At 42.5% G+C, this 13,801-nt stretch overlaps 2 protein-coding genes across 3 annotated transcripts; one reads left to right on the top strand and one right to left on the bottom strand.

Moving 5' to 3' along the window:
* Positions 1 to 228: 228 nt before the first annotated feature.
* Positions 229 to 8,473, top strand: LOC102718823. Of its 2 annotated transcripts, none has more exons than XM_015836686.2 (7): positions 229 to 544; positions 4,379 to 4,575; positions 4,702 to 4,754; positions 5,444 to 6,914; positions 7,022 to 7,089; positions 7,170 to 7,419; positions 7,544 to 8,473. In XM_015836686.2, the coding sequence occupies exons 2-7, from the start codon at positions 4,419 to 4,421 to the stop codon at positions 8,119 to 8,121; spliced, it is 2,577 nt and encodes an 858-aa protein (XP_015692172.1). In that variant the 5' UTR covers positions 229 to 544; positions 4,379 to 4,418; the 3' UTR covers positions 8,122 to 8,473. The 2 variants fall into 2 exon arrangements, with proteins under 2 accessions (XP_015692172.1, XP_006652631.1); XM_006652568.3 differs by having other exon boundaries at positions 6,995 to 7,089.
* An 866-nt stretch (positions 8,474 to 9,339) lies between these two features.
* LOC102707307 (rop guanine nucleotide exchange factor 2) lies at positions 9,340 to 11,850 on the bottom strand. The gene is made up of 7 exons (XM_015836346.2): positions 11,434 to 11,850; positions 11,238 to 11,354; positions 10,981 to 11,135; positions 10,807 to 10,881; positions 10,417 to 10,719; positions 9,936 to 10,268; positions 9,340 to 9,817 (listed from the first exon to the last, which is right to left on the bottom strand). Exons 1-7 carry the CDS (start codon positions 11,717 to 11,719, stop codon positions 9,701 to 9,703), a joined length of 1,386 nt encoding a protein of 461 aa, XP_015691832.2. The 5' UTR covers positions 11,720 to 11,850; the 3' UTR covers positions 9,340 to 9,700.
* Between the last annotated feature and the right edge of the window lie 1,951 nt (positions 11,851 to 13,801).

Here is a 13,801-nt window from a genome sequence, read left to right as displayed (position 1 = left end):
AACACGTGATACTGCACAACGAGGGGAAATGTAACTTACATTTCCCATTTACTGTTGGTTGATTTACAAGTTTACTGCCGACATAATTAAGGGAGAAGATAAATTCCAACGGTTTTCTTCCCAACAAGAAATAATAAAGAGATAAAAATAAGAGATAGTGTTACCGTGGTTAGTGATAATAATAACAACTTAAAAATCATTTTGATACGCCCTCGAGCTCTACCAGTACAAGATATAAAAGGAGAAGCACATAGACGAAGGGGACGCTTGAAGCCTAGACATAATTCCTAACATCCTAAGAGAGCCTGATCATCTCTCATCGCACTGAAAGGAGTTCGTAGTGCTGTCCTTTTATCTGGTTTCTAGGAAGGAGAAAAAAAATGGCTTTGGCGAGATGATGTGATCAGCGAGGCTCCTGTTTCCTCTAAGGCGCAGCAAAGGGAAGAAAAATAAAGAGGAAAGCAGAAAAGAAGATGGAGGAAGAACAGGAGAAGAACAGAGGAGCAGCAAGCAGCAGGGTCAAGATCATGGCTTCACATTTCAGGTCAGAAATCAACCAATTCCGCATTAAGCAGATGCGATCATGTTGATGAAAGTAAATTGGACTCCAACACTGTGGTATCAGAGCCTAATCTTAGCCTCTTGATCCCATCATCCCCTAAGTGAAGCCATCTTGTCTAATTTAACTCCTTTACTTATTTGGCATGATGGCAATCTTAAATCGATTAGATTGAATTAGGGTTCAATGTTCTATCGTTCATGTTCAATTTGGCTCTAAATTTTTTGACCGGGCTGGCCCGAGGAAGACCAGCCTGATTTTCGAAATTTTTTGGCTTAAAATTTCGAGGTTTCATTATGCATGGTTTTGGCCCGCAATCAGAGGGCAGGATGGGGTAAACCAGATTGAAATTCCCCCAAATCCCCTAACTTAGAAAAGCTGATTCGAGAAAAACCCTATAATTCAAAATCCCCAATTTTGTCAATTCCATCAAACTGGACTAACCGACCCCGCCGCGCGCACGAGCCAAATCACCGACCCCGCGCAGTATTGCCCGCCGCGCAAGGTCCGGTTAGCTCGGTTTGGCGCCGGTCTCCGCCACCAGACACCCCGCCGGAGCCGCGGACGTCACCAGTTCGTCCGCACGCGCTGCTCCGCCAGGTCGATGCCGCCATCGTCGCCTCATTCGCCAGCTTGGGGAGGTCGGAGAGAAGATAGAGGAGGAGAGGAGAACGAAAAAGGGAGGCTCGGGGCATAAGATTGCCACGAGCCCATGGGCATCGCCGCCGCCATCGCCGACGACTCGCCGGTGACTCGTGTTTTTCATCTCGCTTCAGGCGATCCTGGCCGTCCCGTCAAAATCCGACGGGAATGGCCTTAGCCGACCCGGAGTCGCATCCGACCGTTCATCATTTTTTTTACGAACGGCTATGATCGTCTTCGCGTCGGCCACGCCGCGCGTTATTTAATAGGCCTCGTGGACTCAGTGTCGCCGGGCCATCTTCGTTAACTGGGCCACGCTCGCGCGCGTACTGCAGACTGGGCCCAACGGGCAACGGCATAGTCAAAGGCCTTCGGGTCAAGTCTAATTTTACTAAATTTAATTCTTTCAATTAGATCCATGCTTTGTTAACGATTTAAAATTGGTGAATTTTTTTATATTATTTAACTCATAACAATATTTTTTAAAAATTGGAAAAAGGGATGTGTAACTAGAAAGTATTCATGATATGAAAAATGCATTCTGATCGATGTCGATTATGGTTTTATATCAAATTGTTATGATCGTTACTTAGAAAAATTGATTAGGTCACCATTATTTTCCAAGTGAAAGAAAGAAAAGGAAATATAACTCCCCTAGCTTTCCTTAAGCATGCTTTCCGCCGTGTGAAACGGTGGTTTTTTTATAAAAGTTTTCACTCTAAAATTTGTGATAGTTTCTCTCTCTATAAAAAATGTACAAGTAAAGGAGTAGTGATCACATGAAAACTTTTTGCTAGTGTCTTTGGATTTCAACCCCCCCCCTCCTCCTCAAAATCACAGTTTTGAAAACAAGAAGTTTTAGCTAGGTGCATTATTGGAGTTAAAGAATGTACTATTTGTGAGTTATTGGGTAGCCCCAATAAATTCTCCAAGTATGTGAAAATAGTTTGTGAGTTATTGGGTGCCTCCGATAAATTCTAAGTAAATTCAAATAATTCACATCGCATGAGTGTGATGGTTTTAATGTTTATGTCTCCTTATATTCATTGCAAATGAAAAGTAGTTGAATCTCTCATGCAAAATCTGAGTATAACCATTTTTTGCCATGCAATATATATAGTTTTCAAAGGAAAAAAGTGCATTTTCAATTACATTTGTAGCTATCAATCGATCAGTATAATTTTATTCCACATCACAGTGAATATTTCAGATATTTCTTCTTTTGCTACTACTAATATGGAATTTTTGTATCCTTCATGTTGAATGAGATGAATTATTTATATAAATATATACCAAAATTACCTGAACAATTCTACTTTGAAATTACCCTTGCAATGCCATGTGTTTCTCATTTTACAGGTACATGACGAAGAAATCCAAGATATGGACAAGCATCAAATTCTTATATTATTTTCTCCAGCTAAAAATCAAATATCCTTATTCTTTATTTTTGTTTGACATCATGATCAAGCTTCTTTGACGTATAAAAAGTGGCTAACATAGGAACAAATATCAAAGTCCAATGCAACAGTGTTCTCAAAACTGAAAAGTACCAAGCAAACCACCCTTAAATCCCACTTTCTTCTGGGAGGAGAGATAATGGGGGTATGATGGGGAGATGGAGGTATGAATAGAGAGGTTGGTGGCTTGGCATAGACATAGGTATCCTTGCACGTGACCTCACCCAAGAAACCTCACTAGTGACACGGAACACCGGTGCTAGTGCATGTGCCTCCTATAGCACGCATGGTTCTATTTGTAAAAGGAAATAAAGGAAGAAAAGATTATAAAAGGCAATTAGAATTCCAACATCATGTTCAGATTGTTCTCTGGAAAAGACAGTTCTTTCTTGTGGGTATCCATTTATGCGCTGGCGTTTGTTTTCAGCCTTTTGGAGGTGGACAATTAGATCTGGGTGCATGTTCCTATGTGTTTTGAGGATTTGTTGTGAGGAAGCAAATGATTGTAGATTAAAGATTGATTTTCCCTTCGCCATTTAGGTTCTAAGATTGTTACATAATAGGAACATTTCTTGCTTGTAAGATCCTGAATCGCCCAAGGCTGAAAAGATTGGAACTTCACGGTGAGGTCTGCATGTACGACTGAACACGAAGGGGATAAATGTAGTTTTGCAAACTTCTTTTCTTTTGCGTGTTCAGGTCCTAGCAAGATATTCCTTTCTGTTGGGTTTCTCAATTTTGACATGAATTCTGAATTTGGGGCATCTTGTGGAAACCGAAAAAGCATGACAAATACAAGATGGGGGGGTATAGGATCATTCTCATCTCTTTCTACTTATCTTATCTAGGGTTTGTGGTTGCTTGAGATTCAAAGGTTGGGTCTTTGGCTTTACGTCTCAAGGGTCAAACAAACTCGAGGAGAGGACATGGTTGTTCAAATGATTTAATAGGTCATTGTGTTGGAACATCTGTCAAGTGCCACTTTTCTTTCCTTTATTCATTTGGGTTCTTCGAATAACACTCATAGGTGACTTACCCAATTCCAACATTTTGTTCATCTGAGTGATTTTGTGATATGATGGTTGACATGCTCCAATAGGGATGCTTAATTTGTTTAGAAATTAGTCGGCACCTTTAGTTTTAGTAATATTGTACAATGCAATTTGGCCATTTAGTAGTCGTTCTTTGCATTGTTATGCTTATCCCAAGGATTATGGGCTCATTGATAGGACAAATGTTTCTTTTTTAACAAGGAAAAAGGGGAAATAACTTTCAAATGTCGGGAGTTTCGTCTTTGGTATTGATGCCTCTTTGTATGGCCAAAACAGGTCAAAAAAAATTTGTTTCCACAATCTCAATCTCATTCAGTGTCAATAAATTCTTATAGCAAGTTTTTTGTTAGAAAACAACTAGATGTAATCCGATGAACTCTACATGTTTTCATCCATGGGGTGTAATCTCCAATGTGGTTTCTATCTTTTTTTTTCCTTCAAATTTTGACTTCTTTATTTTGAATATTATTTGATTCTATAAGTAATCATGGACAACTATATTAATTACGGAGGTAGATTTTGCAACCATTTAGAAAATTCTAATAAATCATGACCAATTAATCAACTATGAGTAGTTGAGAGGGTCGAAGCTATTTTTTCATTCGCATGTTTAATTTTGTAATGTCTATAGAACTTTATTCTAACATTGTGTTTTTTATGTTTAGAGTGTAAACTTATCTGTGGTTAAACAAAATCAGTTTGACGATGTTCTCTTCTATCATGGAGAGGAAGAGTTACAAACAACAGTGCAAATCTGAGAAGGTCCATATGGGATGTATGTCTGGGCTCATGCACATGTTTGACTTCCATCGCAGTCCAAAACTTATTTCAGATAGGAGCCATGGCATTAGGCGGAATTCAGGTGAGGAATTTTAAGTGAAATGCAATTTCAGTTGAACAGAAAGAATTATCTAAGTTGTATTGTTATAGTATTCATGTATTATCTGAATAATTATATTGCAAGTAATAAATTATATATTGCATGCAGTTAGAAGTGACATGAAAGACTCTAAAGATTTTCATGGAATCACCTTCTCTGATGTAAGTTGTCCATAATACCTTTTTCATGATGTTTTATGCACCTCAATTTTGAATTCACGTGTCTATTTCACTAAAAGAACTGCATGTGTTTGTGGTACTGACTAGAAAGGAAACAAAGACCATGAAGTATATTTATCGAATTTAACTTGCTCATACTTCTTACTTGTTTCATTATTGAATAGATTGTCTTACATCATTATGTTACAAACACTTGATTCATGTAGGGAAAATATTGTTTTTCATCAGCATTCTTCAATATCTGTAATGTCAATGTGCTAATCAAAGAGATTATGCTAAGCATATGGAGTAAATAGTAGTGTCAAGGCATTGAATATGGAAGTTTTAGTACATGTCCAAAGCTTTCATGACACTAGTTGAATTACATACGTAATCTCATGGCTGAATTTGAAAACATTGTTTAATTTACTATGAAACTCAAGTACCATCAACTAAAATATATAATAATATATTTCACTTTCATTGGAAATTGCAAACTTTATTAGTTTTTGTTATATTATAAATGCATTAGTTCTATTTTCAACGATATTAACTATAAAAATAAAAAGATTTATTGCATAGTTTTCTAGAGGATTAAACATGCATTAAATGTTTGGAAAAAATATCTAGAAGTATTTCTAGTCATTTGAAGATAACATCTAAATGTGGATAACAATTTTATTTGCTTTCAGGAGGACAAAGACTATGGGGTTAAAACAATTTATGCTGGTAGGCCAAGTATTAAAGCACTTATGGAAGAAGAGATGTCCAGTGGAACACAGATCTTGAAGGAGACAGAAAGGAATATATTTGGGGTATGTTATGATGATTTTAAATCTATGAATTTAAGAGAAGGATATGAAAATGACCTAAACTTGGCTACAAGTCTCATGGAATTATACAGAAATCATAATGGAGGTCATGGTGTTATCACTTTAGAAGTATCAGATCACACTTCTAGTTTGATTGACAAAGAAGACAATATTGATGTTGGTACTCATCCTAAACAAATCCCTAGTAATATAGAGAAAGCACTTGAAGCTGTGGCTGAAGCAGTAATAAGTCATCAATCTTCAAATGAGAAATACACCAGCAACAGCTGCAAAGCTAGGTCCAATGAATTTCTTGATGCATTGCAATTGTTGAGCTCAAATGAAGAGTACTTTCTAATGCTTTTGAAAGACCCAAGTTCTAGGATGTTGCAATGCTTGCAAAACCTATACACGGCATTAGGAAGTCCTATATTGGAATCAACAGAAGATGACAAACAAACAAACTCAAAAGTTATCGATAACAGTCTAGAGCAGCATGAAGTTTTGAAATATGGTGTGCAAAAAATACATAATTCTTTCTTCGAGGAAGATAAGCTAGTTATGAGGACACCACCAAAATTGAATGATAATTCTCGTGGCATTAGCAGAATAGTAATATTGAAGCCAAGTCCTGCTAGAAGTCAAACTAGTCTGCTCTCAAGTAGTGCATTTTCATCACCCGTATCAACTCATAATGATTTGCAAGGTCAGCAAGATAGTGAAAATTACGCTCGACATTTCTCTCTTAGAGAGCTTAAAAGGAGGCTAAGGTTTGCCATTAGTAACAAGCGAAAGGATATCATGAGTAGTACTTTCCAAAAAGATGATTCAACACCAAAAATTATTCTTGAGAGTATGTCGACAAGTATGGATTCTTCTAAATGTGAAAAAGATGAAAAACCCTCGAGAGTTGACAATAAAGCAAACCCTAAAGATAGTGAAAGTGGCATGGGAAATGATGTTGCTCATTGTGTCACCTCTTTCTTTTATGAAAAAGCTAAGAAGCATCTACGGGAGAGGCTAGACAATCAAAAGAGCAACACTTCTCAGGTGGTACACAAATTAGAACCCTTTGGGAAGTTAATTTCATTTTCAGGGCATGATATGTTTTCTCAAACTGATCATCCTCAAGAGGATGTTAACATGTTAGAGGATTTAACCACCTCAACAACATTATTGAGGACTGAACAAGAGGATAATTCATCAGATTCTAACTTGGCAAGAAAGTTCAAAGAGTCAATACTATATGATACCAGCACATTGGCTAACACACAATTGGATGAGTTTAAGACAAACCATGGCAATTATCCATTCAAAGAGGGCACTATCTCGCATGAGTTAATAAGTAAAGGTATATTATTCTCCTCCCATTTATGTTTTTAGTTTTTGGTTTTATTGTTTTCATATAATATATACACCAAATGTTTGTAGGAATTGACAACATAAATGTTGCAACAGACACCCCTCAATCCTCTATTCAGATTGAAACTTCAATTGAAAGCTTGGAACAAATAAATACAAGCCAAGTAAGCCATATATTTTTAGCAACTTGTACACAAAAGTAATTAATTTTTGTCTAACATTTATTTTCTCTCCCATGCTAAAGTGCTTCCCAGAAGAGTCACAAAACAAGAATACATTACTAGAAGCGTTCCTGTATACTCAAGGGGGTCTCGCTAATGAGAAAGACAATCAAAGTCCATCTATAGTGGTTGGATTAACCAAGCCGCCCATAATGACATTTTCTTGTTCACCAGAGAATGCATGTGATAAGGAGGAAAGATTGAGCCCTCAATCTATTCTAGATACTTTCCTACAAGATGGTAGCAGCCCTAGCCAAAAAACTGAAGAGCAAGGTATTGAGTTAAAAATAAGATTTTTTTTCCTCTTTTGCATTTCCTTTTTAGATAATGTAAGAACCCTTTTGCATTTTCTTAAAAAAATCAATGGTAAAATAACACAATTTTATTGTGCATGCAGACAAATTATCTATTCCAAGCACAAGAATTATGTTCGAAGACAGTGATACCCCCCTAGGAAGCCCAACTTTGCATAACACACCACAAGAAACCATTTTGGATGATAAACAAGCAAGGTTTTCCTTTATAAAGGTTGTGCTTGAGGCTTCAAACCTATTGTTTGAGGAAATTTCAGATATATGGTATACGAGTGCGTCATTGGTTAACACATCAGCATTGGCTGAAGTAGGGACTTTATATTGTCTAACGGATGAGGTAGTGCTTCTTTTTGATTGTGTTGAAGAAGCTCTTTTTAAGATGAGGGATACATTCTTTGGTTGTGACCCTTGGGTAGCTTATCTAAAACATAATATGAGACCAGCTCTTGTAGGAACAGAGCTCATTCAAGAGGTGGCTAAGTTCATTGATTCTCTAGTCAATGATAAGGTTCTAGGTACATTAGATCAGTTGGTGCTCAAAGACTTGGAAAATGGATCATGGATGAACCTTCGAGACAATACTGAAGGAGTTGTTATAGAGGTGTGGGATAGTTTGCTTGATGACTTGATGGAGGAAATGGTGTTTGATTTGTGGCTTTAAGATTGTTTTGTTATCATCCATGAAGCTACATCAAATCAAAACTAATTGAGTTGATAGTTTGGCAGTGTTTTATTCACCAAAAACAAAAGAAAAAAGGCAGTAAAGAAGTGAATGACCTAAATATAGACATAGATTGCATAGAGTTAGGCTTGCGTGAATTTTTGGATCATACTATAAATCTTGAATATACTTGGCTCCTAACTGTAGGAACTTTGCTTCTTTTATCATTATTTTTCTTTGTATAGGTGTGAAAATAGGAAGAACTTGGTTATATATGTACTGTTCATCTTACTATTTAATGATAGTTTTTTCTCTTGAAACCATAACCATTTCCCTTGTTTATGAGATGCACCGTAGTGTTGCTGCTTGTCCATTTTACACATTACTATTTGCATACTCTGATGTATCATCTCAATTGTTATCACACTCTAATCTATTATCTTAGTTGTCATCATAGATGGTACCAATTGTGATCACACTAAGATTTTGAACACCAAGAGCGGAGACCCAAGGTGGCCCCTTTTTGTGTTTGGCCCTAGGGTAAGCTTGTGTGTGACGAATCCTACACAGACTCCCCTAGGTCGAGAGTAGTCAATGAACAATCAATTTTAGTTCGTGTTGCAATGAGCGTAGAACCCTACTCACATATATTGTGTTGTTTGGTTTTTTCTCCAAGGGAAACAATTTTGCTCCAACTCCAAAAGCTCCTTCGCTCGATCGAGCTTCTCCTCTTATATACTCTCGAGGTACCCATAATTCAAGCCAAGCAATAATGTAAAAGGAGACACTTCTATTCATCAGAAGACGTCTTGTGGGCCCTCCAAGATGGAGGTTTGGTCTATCGAGTCTTGTCTACTATAGCAAAAGAAGTGACCAGGGATGCGCCTCTCGACCAAGGCCCACCAGTCAGTCTAATAGAGACATGTGGCATCCATGTATAATATAAGGAGCGCTAATTATATTATCAAAGTATTTTAAGTCAAATTGACGTACCATCCATCGTACACCCCTACCAAAGCACGCTTATAGATGCACCTCGTCTATCGTGTGCTGCCTACCGCATTGAATGCGATAGGTAGGGTGGTATGGCCTAGCCTGATCCCAAGCTCTCCCAAGGAAGGAGCTCAAGCTTAGGGCAAGGGTTGCCTTAGACTCTCCGAGCCAGCGACCAACATAAACACATAACTGGCCAAGGTAAACCAGGTCAAGGTCGTTAGCCTGTTGCGAGAAACCTTTCATGCCCAGCTTCCAAGGCAGGTGGACGGGGCGCAACCGGAGCTATGCAGCTCTCGTCCTATCCTAGGCCTGTGAGGAGACGTGTCCACTCTTCAGCCCTGTTATGGGGCTCCGTTCTCCATTACACCAACTCAAGGACCATTGGAATGCAACCCCAAAGGCCCAAACACTGCTTGCTATCATAGCTAGGCCAAAAGAGTGCTGTGCTTTCCTTGTGATATCTTCCATTAGTCCTACATGGCTACATGCTATGGCATAATGTACAATTTGTGGATTGGCCATGGCCCCTTAACTTTGATTTCCGGACCAAGGTAGGCAAGGAAGAAACAGGATGAACAAATGATCAGATCTTTCTTGCGGACTCATCGGCCAAAAGAACATCGTCTATACACGTCACTATGTTGTACGCCAGGCTCTCCAGCACCCTGGAGTAGCTCTCCAGAATGGCTTGCCCGACGTCCTGCACCAACAGAGCGGCAGCACAAGCAGCTTCGTGTTAGTGTCAATGGCGATGGCGATGCTATCGCTGCAGTTTTGCAGACCGACTTGCGGTGTGGTTTGTTGCTTGGTTTGCTTACCTTGTTGTACTGGATCTTGCTGGCGTCGAGCGTGGTCTGCGAGAGGCCGGGGAACCGCTGCTTGAGGCAGAGCAGGACGTCGCCGGCGCGGCTCGCCAGCATCACGTTCTTGTCGGACTCCATGAGGTCCTTGACGGCGCTCCACGGGGACCTGGAGTGGCCCTGGCTCGCCTTCCGCCGCCACACGTGCATCGCTGCCTCCACGCGGTCCGCCACCTCGAGGGCGTCGTGCTCCGACGAGATCTCCAGGCGGTCCAGGAGGTACTCCGGCGAGAACTTGCCCGGGAACGACATGTGCCGGTAGATCAGGTCGCCCACGCTCGCCCGACCGCACTGAATGTGCATTTCAAATAGCATAATTAGAATTCAGATTCGTCACGACCGAGGAATCGAAATTCTTGAGAAAAAATCCTCCAGATGTAAATATTCGAAGCTCTTGTTACGAGAAAAAAGAAGAGGAGAGATTTTGATGTCACTGTACCTTGGGAAGCGTTTGCTTGTATAGTTCAGGGATCCGTATCTCTGCAAGAACGCCGTTGTTGATAGCCATGGCCGCCTTGTGGATCTGGTTCGCGCAGTCGTGCTTCTGCCGCAGGTCTCGCCGCGCCGACTCCGTCAGCCCGGGCTTGGTGACGCACGGCACGGGCAGCCACCATTTCTCCCCGCCGCCGCGGTGGCCGTGGCTCACCGGACGGCACGGCACCGCCGCGGCGGCGCAGCTATCCTTGTGCCCCTTGTCGTTCACGTACCAGAATTCAGTCTTCTGAAAGCTGTCCAGAATCTCCTGCACAGCCAGCAGAAAAGCACCTCACGAGATGAACATTGAGCAATCCATTTTGCGGGATAACGCGAGCGGATTCGGGGGTCTTACGAGCAGCATGTCGTCGAGCTTCTCGAGGGCGGGGAGGCTGACGTAGATGTCGGACCTCGGTCTGGTCGCCATCACCTGACAGAGAGCCGGAATGCGACCATGGATCAGTGACGTCGTGGCAGTAGCGCTTGCCTTGAGGAACATGGACGAACACTTGCGAGTTGCGATTCTCACCTCCCGTGTGGTGCCGTCGGGCATGATCTCCTTGGAAGGGAAGAGCTCGACGATGTAGTCGCACACGGAGAGCAGGCAGTCCATCTCGCGCCGCCACATCGATCTCTTCTCGACCGGCAGGGGCTCCAGCCTGTGGCAGCCGCCGAACACCGTCGCTGTGAACAGAGGAAGCAACATTGAGCATGCTCTGTTCTTTTTTTGTTCATGGAGTGCTGTGCTGAAGATGTCGTCTCTGAAACGAGAGTACGCGTACCGACCATAGAGGTTGGTGATGGCGTTGGAAATGGCGACGGCGGTGGAGACACCCTTGCCGCTCCCGGACATGTCCTCGCCGAGCAGAAGTTTCGAGAACCTCTCCTTAATCAGCTGCACCTCTGCGCCAGTTCACCCCTCCAGTGCATTAGCAGCCAAGAAGAAGAAGAGCTAAGAAAGCACCAGACGGCCGGGACGTACCGCCGTCGCCGGCCTTGCGGTCACGGCCGGCGCCGCGCCGCGCCGTTCCGAGCTTCTGCAGCAGCGGCGGCGGCGGCGGCGCCTTCGCTACGCTGCACACGGGCCACCGAGGGTACGGCGAGCCGTACGGGCTCCCGGGCTCGCCGCTGCACTCGGACGACACGTCCGACGAGGCCTCCCGCCGGTGGTGCCCGCGCCGCCGCTCCACGTCGTCGATGTCCCCGAAGTCGTCGCGGGCGTCGACCTCCGAGCTCTCGTCGCACGTCGTCGACGGCGTGTCCATCATCCTCGCATCGACCAGTCGATCGCCAACCCCCACCTCAAGTGCGGTGGCGAGCAAGCCGCGGTGGTGCGGTGCAGTGCAGTGCAGTGGAGGGCCAGCGGCTGTCTACGACGGTGGCGGCAGCAACACGCGGCCGGCCGAAGAAGTGGCCGGCAAGGGGGAAGGGGGAATTGAGCAGAAATAGCAGCAGCAGCAGGCGTACTATGCCCACGTCGTGCTCGTGGCGTGGCGAGGCCCCACGATGACGGCGATGAGGTAAACGGGTCGGGCGCGCTTTACGCGAGGGAAAGCGTGCGATTCCCTCGCTTTCCTCGATGTCCCCTCACCTTCGCGCGTAAATTCCCTTCGAAAATGCGCAAAAAAAGGACACCCGCATCTGTAGAAGAAAAGAAATGCGCACTGCAGATCACTGCACTGCCCTGACACTAAACACAGCTCTGTTCATCTCCTGCCGACTTATACCATCATGTGTGTACTAATAGCACTGTCAACACAACCACAAATGACAAATCGATGCCACAATTTGTCTCCCCTAATTAGCACTAAGCAAATCATGCCGCGGCTAGCTCACCAGTGGATCAACAAAGCATGGACTCACTGATCAGTGATCAGTATAATAATACAGTGTACTAATCCTGGCGCTTTGTGCAGCACGCGTCTCGCTCTCTTCGCAGTAACAGCCATGTGGCCGCGGCATAGATTACTAGATTAGATAGCACGGATGTCATGTCAAGCGGGGCACCTTTATCTGACACAAAGTCGCGAGCATGCCGGCCAGAATAATGGCGACATTACGGACGCCAAAGGCGAGGGCGAAGGGGACCCCCAGCCCCGTCGTCTCCGGCTCCGTCGCCTTTCCGATCATGACACCGGCAGTTGCTTGCCCCGAGGAGGTGCCCGATCGATCGAATTGCCCCCTCGCAAAGTCGCCATTAGTGCCACCTTTGCGCCTCCTCCGTCTCCATGGAAAAATCTCCCTTTCCGTTCACTGGCCATTCCAGATAATTCAAGGGGATCTCTGCGTAATGCAGCAGTGTAGCATAGTACAGTCAAGCAGGTCAGGGTATTTCTTGGTTGTCACAATCACAAGCTGTATTAGACTAGTACTAATGTGCTGTGCTGTGCTGTGGAGAGTTCATGCAGAGGAGAGGCTGCATAAAGCAGAGCTTTTTTTTTTCTTTCTTTCTTTAGTTTGGTCTGCTTTGCTTGCAGTACTTGGCTGGTGAGCTTAATTAGCTCGAGGAGGGAGGTTAGTATAGTTTAGGGTTATCGTAAGCACGCTTATGCCAACTCTTGATTGGGCTGTATGGCGCATCATGAGCCTACGAAATAGCGCCACGCGCCTATGGTCGTTAGATGCTAATGACATGCGTGTGCGTGCGCTAATGAAATGAAATGAAATGCGTGTTAAGCTTTGCCTGGCATCTCGCTGGAGTCTTTGGGCGGTATCCTCTGTTAGGTAGGACTGCATTGTTTAGCAACATGTTTATAATTTAAATTTTCTATTGAGCGGGCATGAAAATGATCCGATGATAAATACTACTTATGTCTCAAGCATCTCCATATTTAATCAATTTTTTTAAGAATAGTAACATGTATAACACCAAATTAGTTTCATTGAATACACCATTAAATATATTTTATAGTATATTTATATTGTATTGAAGTTATTATTATATTTTTCTATAAATTTAGTTAAACTTAAAGATGTTAGACTTAGATCAAATCTAAAACGACTTATCATACGAAAAAATAGAGAGAGGAATGAATATCATATAAATAACTGTTGTACTATATTCTGGTTTCTTCGATGCTTTAGTGTTTTCACCCCCACTCCACCCACAACCACCCAAAAGAAAATCCTTAAACTTAAAAATAATATAAACAGAAGGAGCTTGCATATTAAACCACCTAGACTATATCATTAAGCCTATAATAAGTAATTGGATCATTGTCTTGCTTTACGTAGTAGTCGTGTTTCTAATAGTGTATTATATTGGTCAATTTAGTGTCGCGATATATACAGGGTATATCCATGTCTTGTTAGCTAGTTCTATATTTGGTCCATGATGTTATCATGGGCCG

The sequence above is a fragment of the Oryza brachyantha genome, chromosome 4 (assembly GCF_000231095.2).
Source record: "Oryza brachyantha chromosome 4, ObraRS2, whole genome shotgun sequence".
In the NCBI taxonomy this organism is placed as follows: domain Eukaryota; kingdom Viridiplantae; phylum Streptophyta; class Magnoliopsida; order Poales; family Poaceae; genus Oryza; species Oryza brachyantha.
Note: the sequence above shows the minus strand (reverse complement) of the source record. Positions and strands in the feature narration are given on the sequence as shown.